The following is a 25,565-nucleotide window of genomic DNA, read 5'->3' as shown; positions in this document are numbered from 1 at the left end:
ACCTAGACTTGCTTTTCCTCCTCCTTTCTTGGAACCAGGAGGGTGTATTGCCTCCTCAGGCATTGGATCCAAGTCTGTGGAATCAAAGGGCTCAGTGGGAGGCACAGGGACCCTCCAGTGAGCGTCAGGTCCCGGCCTTGTCTGGGAAGAGGAACCTGCTGACCCTTGGCCTTCCTGATCTAATCCTTATGTGCATCCCCAGGGAAGTCCAGGGCAGGAGTTTGCAGGTTCGGAATTGGCCTCTGGAGGGCTCATGTGTTTGTGTTAATGGCAGATTGGTACAGGGTACTTCCTATCTAACTAATTTAGCTTCCCCAGTTGAGAGCCTGGAATGCAGCTCTGTCCTCCAGTGCTGCAGTCTGGGACTCAGCAGAATGCACTTAATGAAAAATGGTTTGAGAAGGTGTTTATCTTTGGAAATATAAGCTGCTTTCTTACCACTTTGGCTGCTAACTCTCAATAGTACCATAGTAACCGGAAGAAGGACAGGCATAAAACTTCATTATTAAGTAGGCTGAGAAGTAGTCTTTGTAATTTCACTTGCATAATAGGAAGCAGGTGTAAATTTAATTTCTTCTACCATTAAGCACACACACAAGGTCTCCTAGGCTTGAAATGATATTTATAATTTGACCACAGCAGGTACCAGGGAAATTTTGTGGCACTTTGTAAAGTGCTACCAAGTTTATTCAATATTTGTTATTTTTGGTTTTCATAGGTAACATTTAATTTTTTAAGGAGTGGGATGGGAACTTTATAGTTCTGTACCATAGATGAGATTCAAGTTAGGAAGTGTTACATTTTGAGCATTTTCAAGACTAACTTTGCTCCAAAATGAAAAGTAAGTCATCTTCCTTTCTGTTCCTTCCCCTCACACTTCCCAAATCTTCTGCTTTGATCTGTAAAATTACAGTTGGCTGCTGCATATATTTCAGTCACACACTAGTATGTTGATATGGGTATAAAGAGAATAAAATGTGAGTGCAAAAGAACCTGCACAAACTCCTCAAATGGAATAAACCAGGGCATAGGTGTATGCTTAGAGAAAGAAATAAATCCAGTGTTTTAAGGATGGGATTGAGCTTGGAGTTCTGTGCAAACAGACGGCTTTGCCTGGCTGGTGTCTCATGAGACAACTGTTCTCAGAAGAGATCACTGACAAAATTAAGAACAATTAGTAATGAAACAGAACTCTTGAACAGTATGTTCATCAAATGTCCCTATTCTAGTGGGACTGGCAGAATAGGAACAAAAGGGTGCAGAAGTTTCTGTGTTCCATGGCTTAACAGCAGTTGAGTGAGGAGTGAAATTCTTGTCAGCTGAGGCCCAGGATGTTCACATGGTATGCAGTGGTTCCACCACAGTAACTTTGAAGTCCCCTGGAGTGTTCAAGAGATTTATACAGGGCTCCTGGTCACTCCAGAACAGCAGCTGGAGGCCAGGAAGGATCATTTGGTCACCAAAAATGGCACTCTACACCAGTGTTTAGACAATTGCAAGGAAGAAGAAACGCTGAAGGTTGATAGTTTGTGTTGCCTCTGTTGTGTGTCAGATGTTTTGTCCAGTGTTTTTGTGTTTGATACATGAAACAGTGAAATCCACTGTTAAAAAATGTGGACAAATATTAATTTTTGAATTTATTTTCAAGTCTGGACATTCAGAAACTTGCATGTTGTACTAATTAAACAGACTACCACTGAGGTTTCTAAATTCCTTTCTGTGAAGATCTAATGCCATCAGGTTTAGCAGGTAATGGTTGTGTCATTTGATTATAATTTGAATTTTATTTCTCTAGTGGCAGAGGGTCACAGTACAGAAGAGTTGATGCCAAAAATGTCTCTGCCATGCTGTTCAATGGTTGCTGAAAATCAGTGGGATCTGAGCCTTTGAAATAATTTCTGGAAACAGAATTATTCTCATTTTGCACTTAACCTGCTTGAGAGGAGGGAAGTGACTGAGAAGTCTGAGCAGGACACAGGGTGGCTGTTGTGTGCTCCTGGGCAAGCTCCTACTCCTCTCTTCCCAGATAGAGAAAAGGAGTTTGTTCTTGTCTATGAGGTGTTATAAAATCTCTGTCTTCAGTTCTCATGGAGGTGCTTTGAGATTCCCAAAGACTCATGCAAAAGGAGTACAGACTATTAACAATGTGTTCTGTCATGCAGGGAGCTCAGCCAGCTTCCTCGATTTCAAACATTCCCAATTCATGGTCTACTAGATGCTTTTTGAAACATAGGGAACAGCTACATTGTCTTTTTTTTTTTCAATGCTTCAGGTTGTCTGATGAATCAAAAGTAAAAGTAATTGCATTTATTAAATATAATCAGTGTGGAAAATAAAGTATAAATTAACAGTGATTTGACCCAAATGTGTTGAGGGGACAGGATGGAAACCTGTTTTAATTAATGCTTTGCTACACATCCTTACCAAAGCAAGCATCCTGCTGGATAATGCACTAGGAAGTAGATACATCTCTCATGTTCCCTTAACATTGGTGTGGTGGTTACAAACTGCTACCAAGAAGTGCAAAATTTTTGTGAGGGTGTCTGAGCTTGAGCTGGGACGTCCAGGAATGAGGGCCACTGAGCACCTACCCTGTGAAGGTGGGGTGTTTTTGCATTATTGCTGTTACAAGAGACAGTCAAGAAAAGTTGCTGCACTCTGTGACTGAACTGCAGAACCAGGGAAGTTTTAGAGTGTCAATAGTGCACAGCTGTAATTGCCTCCTGAAAAATGTAATTTCTCTCTGATAGTCTTCAGTACCATTTGAACACTTGCAGGATCTGCTTAAAAAGAACCCTTTCCACTTGCCTTGATGGTAGAGCCCTTGCTGTATTTTCTAGTAATTCATAGAACAGCAGTCTAAAATTTGCTTCAGTACCTAGGCAGCTCATTGTGTTATCAGAAATGCTTTGTTTGGAAGGTTTTCCAAGCAACCTGCTGATAGTTTTGTATTTGATTTATTTCTTTACTTTAGAGTTCCATCTCTGCTTAGATGTTGTGATAATAAAAATGCCAAGCAAAGAATTTTAAACTTATGTGCTTTAATGTGGATTTCTGTTTTTACATTTCTGAGAAATAAATCTACCTCCTGAAATCCATACTTTTAGTTACTTATAACCCATACATGCTTATTTGACATATTGTGCAAAAGCATTGGAGATTTTGCTGCTTTATATTTATTTATTGTTTTTAATAGGTATTGAATTTTGATGCCTATTTTGATGAAGAAGTGCCTGAAAAAAATCAAGAGCTGTATAGAATCAGACACTGTCAAATATATTACTACCTTGAAGATGATACAATCCAGGTGACTGAGCCCGTAGTGAAAAATAGTGGCATAAATCAAGGTATCTGTTTTTGTTGGCACCCTTTTTTCTCCCCTTTGTATCTTTCTTCAGTGCAGTCGTGGTCTGTTCCAAAGGACTTAGAATGTGAGTTCTTATAGCTAAAATGGGGTGTAAATGCACAGGTATAATTGCCTTTTTTGGTACAGATCATGATGTGAACTTTTTTATTGTCTTAGTTTTTCAAGATGTGGCTTTTGTAAGGCTGAATCCTTTCCCCTACTCAAATATATAAATTTTTCTCCAATATAGTAGTTTGAAATCATATGGTGGTAAGGTCTTTGTCAGTGTTGTGTCACTCCTGCAAAAACAATTCGTGTTCGAGATCTCCATCCCTGAGCCTGGCTCCTCCCACCTTGGCACTGACAGGGAGTTCTGTGGCCGCAGCTCTGTAATTGCTCATGAGCTGCTGCAGTGTCTCTGCCATTACTGAGGACAAGAGTCCTCTGTGCCTCTGGCTTTTGGTTCTTTTATGATTAAAGTGCCCTTGGCACAGTAATTCTTCCTTGATGCCTCTAAAGTTGAGAAGCTGCCGTGCCTCAGTGTCACATCCCTGCACTGGGGCCAGCCTGAGGACTCCAGGAGGAGGGTTTGCTGTTCTGATTTACTGGGGTATAACTGGACCTGGTTTATATTAAGAAAATGTGATCTAGCAGTCAACATCCTGTTGCAGAAGGAGAACACAGCTGCTGCTTCTTGGTGTTTGTGGGTCACTGCCAGAATTAAAAGTTTTCAAGGGATATAATCCAGAGAAGCAGGATGTCTTGGGATGACTGCACCTCCCAGTCCCCAAAGATGTTTTGTACATTTTATACATTCTTAGCACAAAATAAGTTAACCATTTAACTACCCTATTTCCAGGTCCACAGATGCTGTCAAGTTCTCTGTCTACAGAGTAAGATAATATTTGAAGGTGTTATGTGCATCATTACTATTAGGACTGGTATAAAATTGCCTATGAATCTCTTAAACTGATACTTCAGGTTCTGCTGTCCCTGTGTTGAGCAGTTCCTGCCAGAAGTTTTGTAGGGTCATTAACAGGGACTGATTTTGAAACCTCATCCTACTCCTACACGGACAAGTGCTTTTTCATGAGAAGAAAAGCATTTTGGGGCTCTTTCCCTTAGCCCTGCCCTGCACCCATATGTAAGACATCGGAAATATCATCGGGTTTAAGTTTTCCTTGTGTGCCCCAAGAGTGGGAGCAGCTCCCTCTGGGGTTTGTGGCTTAGAGGAAATGTCCACTGACAAAGGAAGTACAGAGAGTCAGAGGTGATGCCTTGGAGAGAGAAGGTGGAAGCCAGAGTCTTAAGAGCAGGATAAAGCAAATTCAAAGCCAATTCCTCTGAAGGAGTTATTTTCATTGTCTTTGTACTATGGGTTGTGCAGGCTGCCTCTTCAGCCCTAATGTTCCTGGCAGTCTAGTCCTGTTCCTTTGGTGACAGGAAGGCTACAATTTCCTCCTGTTTCCTTGGCTGTATCTAGTATTAATGATTGTTGGAATCACCTTTGATACTGGACCTGAAATTAACTGAATGGTATTAGAGAGAAACAAGAATTTTCTCAGTCTTCCATGCAAGGATGTTTTGAAAGTCTCTATGAGATTGTCTGAGTACTTTATGTGGGATAGATATATATATGCAACATATTTACCTGATGGATTAAAAATAAAGTTCCAGGATCTCCAAAGTGCACTTAATTTATTTGTCACTGGTATCTGGGCTGGTAGGGAAGCTCTGTGTGTTGGTTGTGTTTAGGAAAAACTGTAGATTAAAAGGCCCAAGGACTATTTGGAATGTGTTTGGGCTTCACAGTTGATGCATAGGTACTGGGCCTATACCTTTTCATAAACATCTACATAAAAATTCTTGTTGTCCTAGAAATTAATATGATGTAGAGTGAAAGAGGTGATGGAGACACCTATCAGAGAATTCTCTACTCACATGCACTTGGAGTTTGACTTCATGCTCCATAACTAAAGACCAGTGACAAAGTTACTATGTTAAAAGCTCTAAATATTTGTTGTTGAATACATGCAAAGCAATGTTGTTTTAAAAAAATTACTAAATCGTTAACTGCTAATCTTACCATTTTCAACAAAGAATTGTCCCATTTCCTCTTTTATTATAATTCTATCTTTCTTCAATTGTTCAGTTTTTTTATCCTTGGAATATTTAAGCTCAAGAACAACAGGAGTGTAACTGTCTGCGTTGCAATGTTGGTATATTGAAGCACAAAGGAATGAAAATTTTACCCATAGTCATACAGAAAAGGTCATAACAGGGTGAGGAGCTGAACTGAACTGAAGTTCAGGATCTTGGCCATTATGCTGCTCTCTGCACATCTGCTGAAATACAACTTTTCAGTTAATTAAAATTCCAGAGATTTGTAGAGGAGAGTTCAGCTGTAGAAGAGCTTGGGTTGCTAAAAGGCAAACTGCACTGAACAAAAGAGCACAGGTGCATGAAGAAAAAGGTGTGAGGACATCAGGAGCACAATGAGCTCGGTCTGTGTGAAGAACTGGAGAGCTGCAGTGCCAGGAAAGGCATCATGTAAAGGAAGAACAACAAAAACCAGTGGTGGATAAAGTAGAATTGAACTGTTGAAGGCAGAAGGTGCTGGTCACCTTAACTTGGATGTTTGCCCTATCAAAAAAAGATGTAAACCAGACAGCTGGGATGGCTGTTTTCAGGAGGCTTCCTGGAGAGAAGGTAGAGCTGTGACAGGGTAGATCAAAGGTAGATCTTATCTTGGCTGGTATTGCCTTGAGGCCATGGGATCACCAATGCTTGTGCCATAACCAACAAATGAGACTTTGATGTTCTGAATGGGTATCCAGGAGTGGTGGGACTGGAGAAATGCAGTGTCTTCCCATTGTACTCTAGTAGTGCTTGTGGTTTTGTGGAAAGAGATTTGGAGAGGCTTACAGACTGCAGGAAGATCTGGTGAAGGAACAGTGGTCAAAGAAGGTAGAGGAATTTCTAAGTTCAGTTATGATTTTACAAAATTAAAACAAATTGGCTTCAGAGAAAAAAAAATGCCAGAAAGTGCTTTTACCATTGATCAAAATCTCAAAGCAATGAAGAATATTATCCATGGGAAATGTTTCAGTGACTTTAAAAACTGCTTTATGAAATTGGCTGCTGTACTTGGACATGAATTTGGACTTACAAGGTTGCTCCTTAATAACTGAAATTTAAACTTCATTTAATTTTGGATGCTTCCTTGCTCTTTGGCAAATACTAGAAACATTAGAAGAAATCTGTACTGAGGAAGAAATGCAGAGACCTTGAACTTGAGAAACCAGAATCAAAGCAAGAAACAGCAGGACAATCACAGTGCACAAGGCCCAAGTTGAGATAAGGAGAGAAGGATGCTAAAGATGACCACATAACAAACTCCAAATGCTTCTTCCACAGCCAGAATGATAATTACTCTTTCAGTATAAAAAAAAAATTCTCCCATAGAGAGCCAGGCTACATATGGCAGTTGCAAGTGTTTTGTACATATAATTCCCAGTTAACAGGACTGTGGCTGGCTGATACTGTCTTATCAAAAGGTCATTTCTGTTCCCATGGGGTTGATTGTAGCTTCCAGTGCAGTCCAGACCCTGCAAGCCAGAGCAGAGTGGAGTAGCTGGCTGGTTTCCCCAAGGTCAGGCAGCTGAAAAAGAGAGTGGAGCTGCCTCCTGGCTGAGTTCCCAAGGCCGGCTGGCGGAAGAGAAAAGTACAAGTGGGAAAGTGAAGTTGCATCAGCTCCTCCAATATAACAGATTATCTAAGAGTTTAAGCCTCCCCCAAGGCCTTGAAATAATTGTGATCTTGCCATGTTTGATGGTGGCCAAATCATGACCTTGCTATGTTCTGGAAGGGTGAAAAAGTGAATGTAAGAAGCTTCCTTGTTTATTGGGATGAACTCTTTGTGTTGCAGGAATAATAGTGGTGGCTTCTCCTCCTTTCTGTGCAAACAAAGCATGTACAAGGTCCAGGTATTACTCATTCCTCTCCTCTCTCTAATGCACTGTTGAGCTGTGCAAGTTCAGAAAGCTGTGCTGAGGAAACTCTGGATATCATTTAATTTCTTCTGCAAAGAAGAGAAGCAGCAGAGACCAAATCACCTTCTGCCTAGCTTCGTTGTCAAAAGGCCTTCACTACTAGTGAGACCTTAAGCACCTGCTGGGGTTGCCAAATAATCTAGAGCCCAAAAAGAAAAAAAGACTAATTACAGTGTGGGAGCTCAGTGCCACCACCACTGTCAGAGAAAAGCAGTACCTCAACTCCGTTTTCAAGAGCATAGTAGAGCAAAGCTTTGGTCTGACCAAATACAAATATTTAAATCAATGCTTGGTGGTGCAGTAGAATGTCCTGCTCATTAAACTGACAACCAAAGAACTATCAGGAATAGCAATCCATCCTGAGCAACCTGAAAACTGGACATTCAGATGCTCCTTTAACAGCTTGCAACAAATTTCTAGACAAAATGTATTGTTTTCCAGAAGAAAGAACAATTTGAAAATGATGAGACCTAACCTCAGCTGATCAGGTTTTATTAAATTTCAAATTCAACATTATGAAATGTACCCTCTACAGATGTACATCGGGCACAGTGATACCTAATAAAAGCAAAGGATTGCTAAAGATATTATCTTTACAAGACATTTTCGATTAGGAAAGAAATTCTTCTCCCTCAGAACAAAATAGGTATGTGTATTTCACTCTTAAAAGTGATATGAAAAACAAGCTGAGGCTTATTCACCAAATCTGAGGTGAATATAATCTCCAAAAACACCTCATATTAGAAAATCATCAACCATTATATTTTAATTAAAGTGATGATTCAACAGGATTTGCATGCTCTGACTTACCCCATTGTCTGTTGATCAACCTAACAATTAGCCAAAATCAGGTAAAATATTTTAAAGTATATAGTTTTGTTAAAAGTAATGCAATGCAGTTTTGTATCTCATTAAAATGTGCTACTTCCCACATTTTCTAACATCTTTCATGAGGATACATCCTAAATAGGTGTATAATATTCTTAAGCAGATAGAGGTTAAGGTTTATTTTACAATCAAAGGTCAGTAACCAGAATGTTGGATTTGGTGCATGTGAAACATCAGGATGATGAATGGGTCTTAAAAAATTATTTTAATGGGAACATTAAGTAAATCTGCTTTGCTGCTTTATTCCCTTGAAAAAGTAATGATATGTTTTCATTGTAGGAATTAGAAAAAATAACTCTGATAATGTAGTAAAAAAAGGTATTTCATATAAATTAGTCCATAGGGAAATAAAGTGAACAATAAAGATTTTCCATGCATTAACCTAGGAACAAAGCCCTTCAAACACCAAACAAAGCACACAGCGATATCTTTCTCCCTTCTGCTCTGCCTCTCTTTATCCCCTCTCTCCCCAGGCCCTCTGAAGTTGGTTCTAAAATTCCTTTAAGCTATTTCTAAAATATTTGTGCTATCCCTACATCACTTATGTTGGAAGGGATACCTTAAGATTGTCTAGTCAATGCCCCTGCCCTAAGCAGAGTCAGCTGGAGCCAGGTGTCCAGGGCCATGTCCTTTTGGGTTTCAGGTATCTCTGAGAATGGGGACTTTGCAACCCTTTTGGAGAGCCTGCTCCAGTATTTGATCACCCTCACAGTAAAAAGTGGGTTTGTGTGCTCAGCTGGAATTTTGTGTCTTTTAATTTGTTCTCATGCTGTCAACGGGCACCATGGAGAAGAGCCTGGCTCCATCTCCTTCCTTCCCTCCCATCAGCTATCAATGAACTTTGATAGGTGTTCCCCACCCTGAGCCATCTCTGTTCTGGACTGAACAGACCCAGCTCTCTCAGCCTTTCCTCATATGAAAGATGTTCCAGTCTCTTGCTCACAAGCTGTGAGTACTTCTGAAGCATCACCCAATTCATCAATGTATTTCAGAGTTTTCAGCTGATAGGCCAATAGCAGTTTCCTTGTCTTTTAATGTCTTTTAATCTTCAAAAGGTAATAAAATTCAAAGCTGTCAGGATAACAGTCCTTTCATTTAAGGACTATGAATAAGAAAATATAAGTGTGTGATTACTTTGTCAAAGTTAAAATATCTCCTTTTCTTCTCATCTATCCTTCTCTCCTTTCTTTCTCTTTTGGGTAATGTTCCTGTTAGATTGTGGGTTGTGAGTCTTGGCTCTGTGTTTTTGAGATGGATTCTTTGCTTCAGACCAACTCACCTCTCTTGTCTCTACCTTCCCTGTGCTCCTCAAGGAAGCTCAGTTCAATGTCCCTGCCTCCATGCTTGATAAGCCATGTTTTTATTCCCTGCTAAGGCATTTTTCTTCTCTAAGCTTAGTTCTGTTTGGGTCCTTAGAGCAAATATTATTCACTCCATGCATTTATTCTGTTTTACAGGAACTATTGTTCGACGGCACCGGATTCCACTTCCACCTCCTCATGAGGATCAGTTCTATACTATTTATCATTTCAATATCAACACAGAAGTAACCTTTTATGGCCGAAAATATAAGATTGTGGATTGTGACCTGTACACAAAAAATTTCCTGAGGAAGATAGGAATCAGACTAAATCCTCCTGCATGCCGTCCGGATGACCCGTACATCACAGAGCGAGAACAGGTCAGGAGAGGCACCAGTAGCGAGAAATTGTTTGAATAAAACTTGCTTTAAATGCATACTAGTTGTATGCATTACATACGTTATTTCTTTAATATCAAATAGAAAGTAGCTATTTCAACATTGCAAATCCCAAGAGAAAACTTGGATTTAAAAATTTGCTATGTGGGTCATTGTACTATATAAATAATTTTCTCTTGATGTGTTCACATACCTTTTAAAGCAGAATAAAATAATTAAGAAAAATAAAATAAACTTTTCAGTATTAAACTGAAAAAAGTGTACCTATTACATGTAATTTACAAGTTCTACGTGAGATTTTGCTTGAGCTAATCTAATGATAGTAAACACTTCTGAAGTGTTTAAAGGAAGATCTAATTGGAATTGTGGTTCCAGTCCACCCATGGCTTCCTGCAGACTCTTTTCTTCTATTCATATGTTTCATCTGTACCCCTACATGTTTTTAACAGCTCTTTGCATGTGTAAAGCAGTTCTGCCATACAGAACCCAGTGTTCTGCAGTTTTAAGACTTGCAAGGTTTTATTTGCCTCCCTCTTGTAAGTGTATGGGAACACATGTACACAAACATACACACCTCCAGAAGTCTTACTCACAACTCCTACATTCTGTATGGATTCCCCTTTGCAGGATTTGTTGTTTTTTCTTTTTTTCCTCTGGGAGTAGTAATGGGAGTGATGCTGTCTGTTGGGAATAATGACAAGTTTCTTTCAGTTCTGTTTCTCTTGATATGAGTGCAAATGGCACTTGACCCAACTCTGTCTCCAGGCTGGACAGATCCAGCCTGGTCCTGTGAAAGCAGCAAATCCTCCCTGTGTTTGTGGCATCCTTAGTGCTCCCAGTGAGAAAACTGCTGCAGGTCTCAGCAGCAGTAATGGAAGGGGACTGTGACTGAGATGTGCAGGAAGATTTCCATGTCTCTGAGGCACTCTCAGGCCAGCAAGTTGCTTTCTCTTCATTCATGCTGCCAGGCTTGTGCAGCCCCCCAGTGAAAAGCAGCATTTGTTACATCTGGTTCTGCCTTGTGGTGACTCAGCCTGGCCATGGCTTTCTTTTCCCTTACTCAGCCCCTGTGGGTAACAGCTGTGTATATAAACACATGCTGAGTTGTCTTGATACTCTCAGACTGTGTCAACATTATGGATGGTGCTGCATAACCCACTTACATTTTAATTTTTTTTTTTAACAAGCAAAACATTCAAGAATTGGGCATATTGGTCCCTAAAGAGAATGGAGAGGGGAAAAAAGGTTTGAGAAATAAGAGCTTCAGCTGACAAAAAATTACTAAACTCTATGTCTCTATGTTCTCAGTTGTTGAGGAATTCCAGAAAAGTTATTTAGTACATTCTGGCTGCTTTATGCTTTCACTTTTCTGTGCGTAAGTTGGGGAAGGTAATTTTTTTTTTGATTGCTCTGGGCTACTTTGAGCAAAATGAAATTGGTTTTCACTGGACTCCTAGTACATAGCCAGAAAATGAAGGTATGAAAGAAGGTAAGAAATGGGATGGGATAGAAAATGAGGCCACTGGAAAGTGCGGTAAACCATTTAGGGTCCTATTTCACAGAATTACAGAATCATTTAGGTTAGAAAATACCTGTGTGATCATCAAGTCCAACAAGTGACCACTCTCCACCTTGTCACCCAGAGCAAAGCACTGAGTGTCACATCCAAGTGTTCCTTGAACACCTCTAGGGATGGGGCCTCCACCACTTCCCTGGGCATCCCCTTCCAATGCTTAAGAACCCTTTCCATGAAGAAATTCCCCCTGTACTGTTGGAGATGGTATTCCATGGACGACAATGGCCTTACCTGGTTCTTGGTTGTCTATTGCATCTTCAAGGGTCAGGATGAGGAAAGAGAGCACTGGGAAGGTAAATAATTTGGTTCTGCTCTCCTTGTTCTAAGATTTAATGCTCTGAAAGAATAGACCTTTTCCCTGTAAAATTTTTAAGTCTAGAAGGTGTGTTAGTGATAAAGAGAAATTTAGACAACGACATAAACTGTCCACAGTCAACATTGTTTTCTGTTCAGACAGTTCAGCTTACATTGTCTCATCAATGTCTGTCACCATTCTTCTTTGGAAGCAGTTTTGTAGATGAGAAGGATTATCTTGTCCCTTTTAATGCACTTTGGACATGTGGATTTTGACTTAGGAAAAACACCCTGTTTAAGTCACCATTTATATATGGGAACTAACAGTACAGAAATGCAGTCCTTGGACTGCATCATCATCCTGGGACCCAGTTTAACCCAGTGCTACTGTTTTTTCAGCAATCATGACTGCAGGAAGCACCTTGTCATAGGTCACATAACTGAAAAGTATCTTTAGTTGAACATTTGCTGTTCTTTATCAGACATATGGATGTGTTTTGAAAGAAAAAATATACCCAGTACCTGCCAGCTGTAGCATGAATCAAAAGCTAAAAATCTGTGTTTTAAAGCTGAATGACAGAAAATACCAAAGGGAAAAGAATGAACTGATTCTTTACACCACATTAGTTTAATAAGTCCAAGTGCTGAGTCCTGCATTTTGGCCATAATAACCACTTGCAACGTTATATGCTGGGGACAGAGTAGCTGGACAGTGCCCAGGCAGAAAGGGACCTGGGGGTACTGGTGACAGCAGCTGAACACGAGCCAGCAGTGTGCCCTGGTGGCCAAAAGGCCAATGGCTCCTGGCCTGGATCAGGAATGGTGTGGCCAGCAGGAGCAGGGAGGTCATTCTGCCCCTGCACTGGGCACTGGTGAGGCCACACCTTGAGTGCTGTGTCCAGCTCTGCCCCTCAGTTTAGGAAGGACATTGAGTGCTGTGTCCAGCTCTGTCCCCTCAGTTCAGGAAGGACATTGAGTGCTGTGTCCCTGTGTCCCCTCAGTTTAGGAAGGACATTGAGTGCTGTGTCCAGCTGTGTCCCCTCAGTTTAGGAAGGACATTGAGTGCTGTGTCCAGCTGTGTCCCCTCAGTTTGGGAAGGACATTGAGTGCTGTGTCCAGCTCTGGCCCCTCAGTTCAGGAAGGACTTTCAGATGCTTGAGCACATCCAGAGGAGGCAGCGAGGCTGGAGAGGGGCTTGGAACATAAACCCTGTGAGGAACTGAGGGAGCTGGGGTTGTTCAGCCTGGAGAAAAGGAGACTCAGAGGTCCTTATCACTCTCTACAACTCCCTGAAAGGTGGCTGTGCTCAAGGTGGGGTTGGTCTCTTTCTCCAGGCAGCACTGACAGAAGGAGAGGACACAGCCTCAAGCTGCGCCAAGAGAAATATAGGTTGGATATTAGGAAAAAGTTTTTTACAGAAAGAGTGACAAAGTACTGGAATTTTTTGTCCAGGGAAGTGGTGGAGTCACCGTCCCTGGATGTGTTTAAGAAAAGACTGGATGTGGCACCCGGTGCCATGGTTTATATGAGATGTTAGGGCATGGGTTGGACTCAATGATCTTGAAGGTCTCTTCCAACCTAGTGATTCTGTGATTATGTGATCTAGAAGAAATAATTCTTAAGGAAGTAAATCAGGAAGAGTGATACTGTTTGGTGTTTTAGTCATGTGATTACCACAGGCAGTTTCTGAAAATATGAGCTGTACTGCAAATAATTTAACAATTCTCTGATCTAGAGGATCTTGTTGCAAGAAAAACAAGGATTAAAACCAATCCAAAACTGTTTTCATGTTTTTTCTGAGGGCATGGCAACCCAGTAAATGCTTCTCTGAGAATGGCATAAATCATGTTTCATATGCTATAATGGCATGGTGTCATTTGAAAATCCTAAACCATGTTGTAAGGTTAGACAGCCCCACGTAGTTGTGATCCTGTTTTTAGGAGTAAATAATTAAAAATATGTTTCTCTTAATTTCTCCTTTACCAGAGACATCTGGAGAGCACAAATCCTTTCCACCCTTATGAGCGCTTTGACACTTTGAAACAATTTCTGGAGTTTGATGGACAAGTGTTAGGGTTTTCCTGTGTGTGGAATGACCCAGAGTCGCAGCTTTCTGGTCCACGGGAACTTGTTCTTCGTTATTATTTGTCTGATGATACTATTGATATAAGAGAAGTTTTACCAGACAACTCAGGCTGGGATGTAGTTCCACTTTTCCTCAGAAGAGATAAGCTTCCCAAGGTGAGGAATGAAGATTTCAAATTCTTCCACTAATTAAGAAACGTTGAATGCCTTGTTTTGAAAATCCTGTATTAGGATTGCAATGATATTTAGAAAGTGTTTTCAGAGTATTAATCATAATTGTATGATTTAGGTTTGCACACATACTCATGGAGTAAATTCTCCATGAATCCATAAAATAATATAAAAAGTGATGGAAAAATATTTTTAGGCTTGTCATGCTTAAACTAAAAGGAGCATTTAGGCACAGAGATGTCCTGTGATTTTCTTTCTCCTATATTAATGTATCAAGGTAACTCTATTAATAAAACTCTGCAATAATAGAAGACAAGAAAATCCATTAATATTGATAAGCTTATGTAAAACTGAGGTGAATTCAGATTTGATCTATGACTTACATTTGCAGCCTTTGGAAAAGTCAGTTTTAGTATTCTATAACATTACTTCTTCATAGCAAGTCTGGTGTGATTTCTTAAAATTCAGTTTCTGGGTTTGGGACCATAAGTAAAACCAATTAAAATCAATAGGAATCCATCAATAGGCTTTGTTGGGCATTAATCATGAGAAAGGCTCCACTCAGAGAAATCTTCAAAGGGTTTGTATTCTCTGTAACCTGTTAAGTTTATAAAATTACTGATCTGGATACACTTCTGTGTCACTCCAGACAGATCCTGATGATAGAACAACAGCAGCCAACAGATGGAATAAAATACTGGGAGCCTTTTCCTCCTTTCCTTCTAACACTGATAATCTATTTGTGATGCCATAGATGTACATGAGATTTTATAATAAAAACCTACCAGCAAAATATTACCCGTTTTTTAACCTTGTAAGTCCTGTGTTCTGAGATGCTGATTTAGCAGTGGCTCTGTGATACCAGACCCCTTTGACCACTGAGGTTGCAACATGTTAAGAATTGTTAAGAACTGGCTTTTTTCTCTGGAAGTTTTGAGAATGGCAGCAGAGGAATCAAAAGTTGAGGGGTCAGGAGAGGTGGTAAGACAAAATAACTCATTTTGATTAGCCTGCATCAGCAGTTTATTAATAATTAAAAAAATGACATAAGTATATATTAAGTTTGATATTACTGGGATAAATTACTACTGTAATTTTAAAACTCACAATAGAAAAAAAACCCCACGTCTTTGCCAACAGAAGCATGCTGACTTGAATCTCCTGTGTTTGTGCAGTGGATAGGACCAACCCTGGATGGTACTTTGCATGTTTTTATAATTATTACCAATCAAAATAATAGCCTCTAGAGCAGATGTTGACAACGATGTGGTATTTTGGGTATGCTGACCTTTGCTTTTTGTTTGCTTCCAAGAGAAAGGAGACTTTACCCTTGGAGAGAGTAAGATTCTGAATGCTGCTTCTGGCATATGTACAGGCTTTTGGAATATACACTTTTGGCTTTTAGGTTTGGTGGTAGAATCTTAGAATTTACTAAAAACTCTCCCAGAAAATACTACAATAACAGCCCGTGTATAACAAACCTGCTGGTTCTAAGGTAGCAGAGTTCTCTTTCTTCACTGTAATCTGTATTTCTGAAGAGCTGCTCTCTTTCCTTGCAGAATGCTCCCACTGCTCTGCATCGTCCGGGCACCATCACCAATTACACCCTGCTCAATGTCTTGGGAAAGCCAGAAAGAAACAAAAGCTATTACATTCGGGACGTTCTGCAGGTCAGAAATTACTGAGTACCTCCAGCTGTTGAATATCTTTATTGTAGTTTTTGTAATTTCTATGATTGTTATCCTCTGCAACAAAGAGAGTTATTTATAGAATTGTGCTGCCACTGTAGAGTAGCTCAAATGAGAATTACTGAGATTTACTGTATGTAAATCCCACATTTGGAAAAGTGAAGGAGCTTAACCTGGGGTGAAATATACTTGCCAATGGACTTAGAAGGTTAAATCACACACACTAAATGACCTGAGGTTTAAGAAAAGTTGTATAATTCTGAGATTTATGGAACTGCTGTATAAATGTCCCTTCTTTTATTAGACAGGAGCAGTGCATCAGGATTTTTACAAAGACAGTGACTTGAAAATAGGGGCAGTAATTAATGTTTGGGGAAGGCAAGTATTACTCTGTGATTGTGATGAATTCACTAAAGAACATTACAGGAAAAAGTATGGAATTGGTAAGTAGTGATAATTATCCTTTCCTTATGAGCAGTTTTATACTTCTGAATTTAACAGAGCTGTCTTCAAATTTTATTACTGACAAAACATGTTCATTAAAACCTTTAGCAATAACAATCTGTTGTAGGCTGTTAGCAGCAAAGCAGTAATTTTGCAGGTAATCCAGAAGGGCTTTCTTGTATATTGCTCTATTGAAAACTAGCATATAAGCTATGTGTTCTGCTCGTAATGCCTCTATTTGAAAACTACAGTGACAAAATAGTCATATGGATAGACTGCCATTTCTTCTTCTCTCCTTCCCTCTCCCCTTCCAATGGCTGTATTTGCAGTCAGAAAATAATAAAGAGCATGTAGTAAGTGGGTGAGTAAAATGAGCTCAATTATTCCCCCTTATACTATATTTCATTTTATATGGATATCAGAATCCTCACATAATAAGATTTTCTGACATGACAGTTTTAGTCTATCACATTATTGGTTTTTGCAATGCAGTTTTGTGTACTCTGGACCGTTAGAGTGTGTATCTTGTGAAGCTTCAGTACTAAATTCTGGAAATATTTAGCAACTATGTCCATTATGGAAAAGCATTTTGGAAATGAATAACAATAGGGGCTTTCATTTATCTGTCTTTCAATGTCCCTAGTCAGACTTGCTAATGGTTCCATTATGGACATCTTCCTGCAAAAATGACTTAGTTATTTTCTGGCAGTTTATTCATTCAATAAATCCAGCTGAGCATCTGACTATTCAGAGATGGTTGGAAGAGCCCTACTATGGCCTTTCCCTGCCACTGTGAAATAAAACACCTGAGCAGACTATTTCTGTTACCTTGTGATCAGATAGAGTGTGTGTGTGTATCAGAGCTTGTCTGCTGCATTGGGGGAATTAAATGGTGTAGCATTGCCATTCAGACACTACATTTCTTATTTGGCAAAATATTTCTTGTTAAGACTTTTTCAATAATACCTTGGCATGTCTGTACCAAAGTAAATCTGATCTTGCCAGTGTGTGAGGAAGCCATGTTTAATAACCATACAGGTACTCCCTGTAATAACAGCAAATTTAACTCTAGAGATGCAAAATAGGGGGGTTCTGCTCTGGGAATTTCTTCAGCCAAGACCACTGCTACTTTTTGGCAGCAATATCCTCTGTCTGAGCAATTATCCCAAACAGAGAATGGGGATTTCTTACTCAGGACAGGTAATAAATGAAATGCAGCTGACCATCCTGGATCAAGCAAGCAGTGCAACCAAGTGATGCACAAATGCAAAGGCCCTTCCCCTCCTCTAATGCTGGCTCAGTAATTACTGTTTATGTCTCTGGATGCTAAAAGTTAGGTGGTTTGCAAGTTAGTGGAATTCAGAAGTTGCTGATGTGCAGAATTCTACAAAATTGTGACTGTAGGTGGTCTAGTCTGTTCCTGTTCTGCAGTAAAGATTTCTTTGCCTCCTGAGGTATCTTGTCCTAACCTCATAGTTAAAAATGCTGCTTAAAAGCTGCTCTGAATCTGGTTTGTGTAAATTGAGAGAGTAATTTTTTTTTCTTCTCTCTGTTGGACTTGGGGAACGAGTACTCAGTATCTTCTTTTAATAACAACCTCGTACATCTCTGAACAAGATTCCAATACAAAACCTTACTCCCCTGCCCCCATCCCAGGCCATTTGCTGCTAAGGGAAACCTTTCAGTCTTTCTCCATAGTCCATTCTTTTCTATCTGTGATAATTTTTCTCAGTGCTCTATCCAGTTTCTCTGCCTTGTTGACATCAAACACACAAAGATGTGCTCTAGCTGAGACCTTTGGGAAACTGAGAAGTGTTTTACACATACCTTTAAGGATATATGATGGCAGAGACTCTGGCTGACATGGAAAACCATCCATCTTGATGCAGCCTGTCTTGTTCACAGACAATACTTTTTTTACAGCGAAGGGATTCACACACTTTGCTGTAAAATTCTTTCCTGCTTTCCCCACAAGGATTTAAAAAATGTAGGTATGACTATTTAACTGGAAGGGACCAGGAATAGAATCAGGGTAGGTTTTAGCTTAAAAGCAGGTTTTTTAGAAAGAACTAGTGAGTGTTCACCTTTTACTCTTAGTGATTTACACATTTTGTGTGTGTCTGTGGGTGTACAAGGTACTCTCAGTGGGCTCAGTCCCACAAAGTGCTCAGAATTCCACTCTGATCCAATTAAACACTGAAACAGACTTAATTGCAGTTCCAGTCCAGGGAGACCATTTACTTGAGAATGAGTAAGCAAGTGAATAAATTAGTTCTTACATCAAGGCACAGTACTCAGCATCTCATGGCATTAATCCAGCTGTTTTGTTACTGTGTTTTTACATTACTCCCCTTCAATTTATACTCTTCTGCCAAAGCCATTAAAGAAGCTGACATTTATTTTTGAGTCTGCAGTTTCAGCACAAGTTGCTTGTCCACAGAATTTGCCTTTTTGGAGAATGAAGAGTAGTTTAGATTTCTCTTGAAGAATGTGATGTATTTCAACGTGATATATTTCTAATATGGGGTTTGCCTATTTTAGTATATTTGTGAAAAGAAAAATTTTTCCATGGCTGAACATAGGTAATGCTCTTCAGCAGGAAGCTGATGGCATTACTGTCACCTGGAAGTACTATGAATGCAAAAGAAAATGCATTAAAGTGTGAAGTTACCTGTGCAGACTTGCTAGTGCAGCCTCAGAGGAGGAGAAAAAAACTCTGTAGCCATGTAGGTGTTGTGGTCACCCTGCTGAAATGGGAAAGTATTCTTTCTTAAATAACAGATTACTCAAGATGGAACAAAACCAAGCAAATCTGGTTTCCTACTGCTTTTCCTTCCCTGTCCCAGCACCTCCCAAGCCTGGCTGTTGAGGCTCTCCACAGCAGCCTGCACTCCCTGTGCTGTGCCGGCTCTCCACCCCTCCCACCCCCTCATTTCTCAGGCTCCGGCCGTGACCCGCTGCTGCCGGGGCAGGGCCGTGTGTGCTGGCCAGGCAGCTGCTCCTGGATTGCAGGGACAGCCCTGGATAACAGGGAGAACAGCTGACTCCTGCTTTCCCCCCAGTGGGGCACTAAAGCCCGCTGCCAATTCTCGCTGGGCTCGTCAGAGGTCAGTGTCTCTGGTGTTCAACCTCTCCACTACACGTGGAGGAGACTGAGCAGCAGCTTCTGAATATACTTGTGCATATACAGATGCCTTTTTTTTTTGCCCAGGTAACTGTAATAATCGTGAAGTAAGGCTGTAAATGGAGATTTTCTTTGAATCAAGAGAAACACTGTCATGTTTCAGCTGCACGGACAGTTCTGTGAGCATTAGGTTTTCTTTATTCCTGCATGTAAAAGTTGTGGTCATGGAGTTTTTGCCTTCTTATTTTACTTCTTATCTCAGTTGTGAAGCAGACTATCACTAGGTCTCAGCTGTTTATCATACATCTCCTCTGATCTATAAAGAACACCATGCTGCCATCTCCCCAGGTTATCACCACCTCTTTGTATTGTCCAAGTCTAGTGGGATTTCTCCTTTTGTCCTGGCTTTAATGCTCAGAGGTGCCTGTCCTCTTCCTCTGAAGGATGAATTTCTTTCCTGCTTCTTTATCTTGATATTGAGTATAGTTATCATTCTAATCCAAAGTATGTAGCACTTGGATCTTCCTTGAAATATGGTCTTATCTAACACATGAGGGCTTTCCTGCAGTTCTTCAATGAAGGTAGGTAAGGCAGAAGGTAATCTCACATTCTATACCAAAATCTCAGAATGTATATCGAAACTGAAAGCTGACAAGTTCATTCAAGCTGGTTTAATGCTGCCTCTCTGGCAACAAACTCTTCTTGAGGAATTTAGTTTTTCTTAGTAAGAAGGCTTAGCTATCTTCAAATTGTTTATATGTTAAAGATGTGGCTAGAGCTGTTTTGTTTCTTGCTGTTCCCAGTGTTTGTTCCAATCTCACTCAGGTTTTGATGTCATGAGAAATCTACAAGTACGTGGTCCATGTTTGGTAAATGAGGTGAAATAACCCCCCAAGTCACTGCAGTAACAAGGGATGAAACTATACATAGCAAAAATACCTGTGCTATTCTTTCTGGAAGTAGAAATTTGTAATCCCAGACTTTCACTTTACTCTCTACCCACTGTAAATTTACACTGAAAATGTTACAGCCTGGAAAAAGTGAGAATTGATTCCTTTTCCAGACTGGACAGAGGTAATTTTCTTAAACACCAGTGGTCACCTTGAGAAGAGTGCTTTTTCTGTGTAAGTGCCACCTGTCTGTCTGATTCTGCCCTAATACTGTGTGGCAGAGCAAAAATGAAATGAGTTTTGAGCTCAGGTAGCTGGCTCTCCACGAGTTCCAGAAATGAGTTTTTGACTAGTTTTATAACATTTTTCTCCATGGCAATTTCTTTCTGAATTTTCTCATTCACAGGAGAGAATATTAATATATAATCCTTTAAAATCCTGGAAAATATAGGGGACTCAAGGCTGGATGTTTGTATTTTTCTCTTTAGGGAACCTAGATAGGTGAGGGTTGGTCTCTTGTCTTAGGTAACAAGTGACAGAAGAAGATGAAACAGTCTCAGAGGAGGTTTATATTGGATATTAAGAACCATTTCTTGACTGGAAGGATTGTCAAGCTAAAGCAGACTGTCCGGGGAAGTAGTGGAGTTATCATCTCTGGAAGTGTTCAAAAAATGTGTAGATGTGGCACGTAGGGACATGGTTTAGTGGTAGACCTGACCATGCTGGGTTAATGGTTGGACTTGGTAATCTCAGAAGTCTTTTCTAAAATTAGTGATTCCATGATTCTATGAATTACACAAGATCATTTTACTTCAGGGGTGAGATGGGAATGAAAGGGCTGAACTTTGGATTTCACTTACTCCGAGCTTCACTTGTGAGGGATTCAATACATTCCCCAGGGATAAAACATTAGTCCTCTTAATTTATAATTCCCTTCTAGCTTATAAATCTAATTTTCATCCACATGCGCTAAAGTTTACAAACGGGAAATGCTTTAACATCTCTTAATGGATGCCTTATGCATGGGTGTGAATGTACAGACTGTGACCAGCGTGTAAACACAGGAGCTTCTTGTCCTTTGCGGCCAGGGTTCCTGGAACTCCGAGCGCCTCTGGCAGGAAAATGTGACACTTGAGCAAAGAGGTTGGGCTTGTGTCTGCCAAAATACGCTGTTCCACATTGCCTAATTAAAAAATTAGCGCCCGGGTTGATGAGCAGCATCGGCCCCCCGCCGCCTCCGCCGCGCCGCCACCGGGTGGCGCTGTGGGAGCGCGGAGCCGCCGCTCCGGGTGCCGCTCCCGGCTCGGGAATCGGGAATCCAGCAGGAATGGAGCCGGGAATCGAGCCGGGAATTCAGTGAGAATCCAGCGGAGAATCCAGCCGACAGTGCGCCAGGGAATGCAGCCAGGAATCCAGCGGAGAATCCAGCGGGAATCTCGCCGGGGGATCCTGTGCGATACCTGCCGTGCTCAGCACCTGCAGGCACCGGGGTTTACTTCCCTGCTCCTTCTATGCCGATGTACAGGCTCCCTGTTTATGGTATCAGGAATTGCCTGTATCAGACACACGCCGTGGAGCTGTGAAAATGTGGTGTTTTGGTCACAAACAATGCTTAGAAAATAGGGAATGTCATGAGGTTTAATAAGAAGTTCAAGGTGCTGCACTTGGGCTGGGGCAATCCCCAGTATCAACCCAGGCTGTGGGATGAGCAGATCCAGAGTATCCAGGCAGAGAAGGATTTGGGGTGCTGGTGGATGAGAGGCTGGACATGCCCTGGCCATGTGCCCTCTCAGCCCAGAGGTCAAGGGGGTGCTGTATCCAAAGCACCGTGGGCAGCAGGTGAGGGGAGGATTCTGCCTCTGCTCCACTCTTCTGAGACCCCATCTGCAGTGCTGCATCCAGCCCTGGGGCCCCAGGACATGGACCTGCTGGAGAGAGTCTGGAGGAGCAACCAAGCTGGTTAGAGGGAAGGAGCAGCTCTCTTATGGACAATACCTTGGAGTATTGGGCAGTTCAGCCTGGAGAGGAGAAGGCTTTGGGGTGACCTAGATGTGGCCTTCCAGTACCTGAAGAGAACAGACAAGAATAATGGAGAGAGACTATACAAGGGCCTGGAGTGACAGGACAAGGGGGAATGGCTTCACACTGAAAGAGAGTGTGCTGAGATTAGATGTTAACAAAGTTCTGTCCTGTGACAGAGGAGAGGCACTGGAACAGACTGTCCCCAGAAATCTCAGATGTCCCATCCAGAGCAGGTCCAGAGAAGGGCAATGGAGCTGGGGAAAAGTCTGGAGCACAAGTCCTGTGAGGAGAGACTCACAGAGGAGGAAAGGAGGCTCTGGGGTGGCCTTACTCCCTACAACTCCCTGAAAGGAAATTGGAGCCAGGTGGGGCTCAGGCTCTTCTCCCAGGCAACCAGCAACAGGTTGAGAGGACAGAGTGGACAGCTGCTCCAGGGGAGGTGTAGGTTGGACATTAGGAGGACATTCTTCAGAAAGGGTGATTACACATGGAAATAGGCTGCCCAGAGAGGCAGTGGAGTCACCACCAGGTTTTTAAGGAAAGACAGGACGTGGCATTCAGTGCCATGGTCTGATTGACAAGGTGGTGTTTGGTCATAGGTTGGACTTGATAGTCTTGGATGACCTAATTGATTCCGTGATTCTGTGGTTCCTGGAAGTGTCCAAGGCCAGGCTGGATGGAGCTCTGAGCAACCTGATGTAGTGGAAGGTGTCCCTGCCCATGACAGGGGTGTTGGAATGAGGTGACCTTTAGGGTCTCTTCCAGCCAAAACCATTCTATGATTCTATGAGTCTGTGATTTTGGTGCCTGTTTCCACACACATACTCTTTCATGATGAAATTTACTTTGAAGATTTCTGAATAGTCTTTCTTTGGGCTTGGCCTTTTTGCTTCTGAGTCCCAGAAAGGGGACATGCAGTTTTTATGGAGAAGAATGTTGGTGTGGTTTTGCAAAACCCCTTTTTTGACTGATTCAAGTGAAAGTTTCAGCTTTTTGAGTCAGACCATATTCTTCTGAGAAGTAAAGGCTAAAGGAAAACTCATGTTTTCAGGCCAAAGAAAAACTCTGACATCTGAATGGTTGCTTTATTTTTCAACTCACACTGCTGTTAAGCAAGTCAGATTTTAGGAGTGTTGTGCTTTGATCATCTGACATAGCCATGTTTAAAACATTTAAATCACAAACCAGTTCACTGTTCCAATTGACAGCAGTTTTGTCATCCTCCTCTATTTGCACTGAAGCCCTTGGAACAAGTTTAAGTTATCCATGTCTCTTTAGTTCTGTGTAGAAATGTTTTAAAGGAAAAAAAACCACCTTTATTTAATGGGATCTACTTTTATACATGGTTCTAATATCTTATATTCCTCTGACGTGAGGCTGACCCTGGGCTGTGCAGGAGACCTCCCGAGGTCCTGTCCAGCCTGAGTTATCCTGTGTTCCTGTGGCTCAGATCTTCATTTGCCTCAGATCTGCCCATTTGCTTTCTCCCATATGCAAGTTCCTTATTTTCCTCTCACCCTTTCCATTAACCTCATTTAAGCAGCAGACTGAGCTCCTCTGTTAAGTTTTATGTGGATGCACTGGAAGCTGTCCTGCAGCACAAGGGCAGTGCAGGGGTGCAACAAGGGGCTAAATGGGACAATATTTACACCAAGAGAGGAGTAATGAGAGTCAGGGAAGCAGCACTTTTGGGAATTGAGTGCAGGTCCCTGACCAGATGTGTCTCTGCTGAGTCAGGACAGCTGCTGCTCTGTACCTGGGATAGTCAAGATCACTGATCACAGCAAGACAAGGCTTGAATCTGGGGAAAATGAGCGAAAACAAAGCTTCCCAAAACTCTGGATATAGTGAGCTGTGGGATGAAGTTATTTGCTTTAGTGTACCAAAGACTTTTTCATATGTATGTTTTAAATAATGAATAAAATTTTATTTATTTATGTATTTTTTTCCTCTGGCCAAAAGCACAGGGCAGAAAACTGAAAAGACAGTTATTTACTTAATCATGTTTTCTTGAAGGATGAAATTGAAAAATTAATTTACAATTTTTAATTTACTATTTTAACCCATTTTGAAACTATTTGTGTTTCCTTTTGCCTGTGTATCTTAATGATATTTTTCAAATATTTTAAGATTATAGATGAAATCCTGAAACCTTTGAAGAAATAATTTTGCTGTTGGCTTTACAGAGTCTTTTTCTACTCTGTAACAGTAGGAGGCATCCTGGTTTGACTTTGATCAGTGGTCTGTTACAGAAGTAGGCTAATAACTATTCATATTGGAAGTTTAAATCCTTGGTAAAATGTCTTCATCACAGTAGTAACAAATAAGTTTTGCTCTCTTTGCTGCAGTGGATTTCACCCCCATTCAGTATAAGACTCCACCGCCTCCAAAACCAGAAAAAATTGTTCCTCCTTATAATGGATTTGGTTCTGAAGAAGATTCTTTGTCCTCCTGTAAGGGTGTGGTTATTGAGTCTCCCCATAAGGATTACAGGCAATTCCTGATGAAAGACAGGTATTTGGTGTGAAAAATAATTTCAGTTGTTTAAATTATGTCTTTTTTGTGAAGGAGATAAATGTTATGTGGGGATGTCATTTTTTTCAGCAAAATATACTGCTCATCAGACTTTTAGGGCACAGGTGCATGAGGCCTGAGTTAGGGACATGGTACTCCAATTTTCTGCAAACTCTGCAAAATTTCTCTTTGGAGGAGGCAAATATGACCCTTCCATCCTCTACCTCCTTCCCTCTGCTGTCTTCAGTGGGAGTTTGACAGAAATCTTAGTCCAGGCATTAGTCAGGAATTTTGGATGATCCAGCAGACCAACACAGATTTGTTTTTGTTTGACTTTCTGATACTTTTTTTTGTCTGCTGAATTAATGCAGTTTACTGTAGCACTACTAAAGCTTTAAACAATTTACTTTCCATTGTTAAATGGTTTATTAGGCAGCAGTTGTTGAAGCCAAAGCAAAAAAAGCAAAGTCTCCTGTTAAAGATTCACCTGGATAACCTTTGTAAAAGAGGAAAGCTGTTAGAAAAGGCCCAGAAATCTATTGATAGTGTGTATACAGACACTGCAAATTATTTAAAACACAATCACTTAATAAATATCTGGCTAGTAAGATCATCTGCTGGATAATCTCACTTACTCCCCTGAATTTGTGGGAGATAATCCTAGTATGAATCGCTATTCTGAATTTGGTTTGAAAATATACATACCTAATTGTGTTCTTCCTTCACAAATTTTGTGGAAAGAAACTTGGGGCTTGATTTGCAACTCAACTTG

At 40.9% G+C, this 25,565-nt stretch overlaps 1 protein-coding gene across 1 annotated transcript in view; it reads left to right on the top strand.

Annotated features, from left to right (window-relative positions):
• EFHC2 (EF-hand domain containing 2) overlaps nt 1-25,565 on the top strand; it is a 57,184-nt gene that overhangs the window by 9,469 nt on the left and 22,150 nt on the right. The window contains exons 3-8 of the mRNA XM_063393581.1: nt 3,197-3,347; nt 9,744-9,967; nt 13,842-14,096; nt 15,671-15,781; nt 16,104-16,242; nt 24,628-24,793. Of these exons, the coding sequence (XP_063249651.1) occupies nt 3,197-3,347; nt 9,744-9,967; nt 13,842-14,096; nt 15,671-15,781; nt 16,104-16,242; nt 24,628-24,793 (1,046 nt within the window). The remainder of the gene's footprint in view (nt 1-3,196; nt 3,348-9,743; nt 9,968-13,841; nt 14,097-15,670; nt 15,782-16,103; nt 16,243-24,627; nt 24,794-25,565) is intronic.

This window comes from Prinia subflava, chromosome 3, assembly GCF_021018805.1.
Source record: "Prinia subflava isolate CZ2003 ecotype Zambia chromosome 3, Cam_Psub_1.2, whole genome shotgun sequence".
Lineage (NCBI taxonomy): Eukaryota > Metazoa > Chordata > Aves > Passeriformes > Cisticolidae > Prinia > Prinia subflava.
Note: the sequence above shows the minus strand (reverse complement) of the source record. Positions and strands in the feature narration are given on the sequence as shown.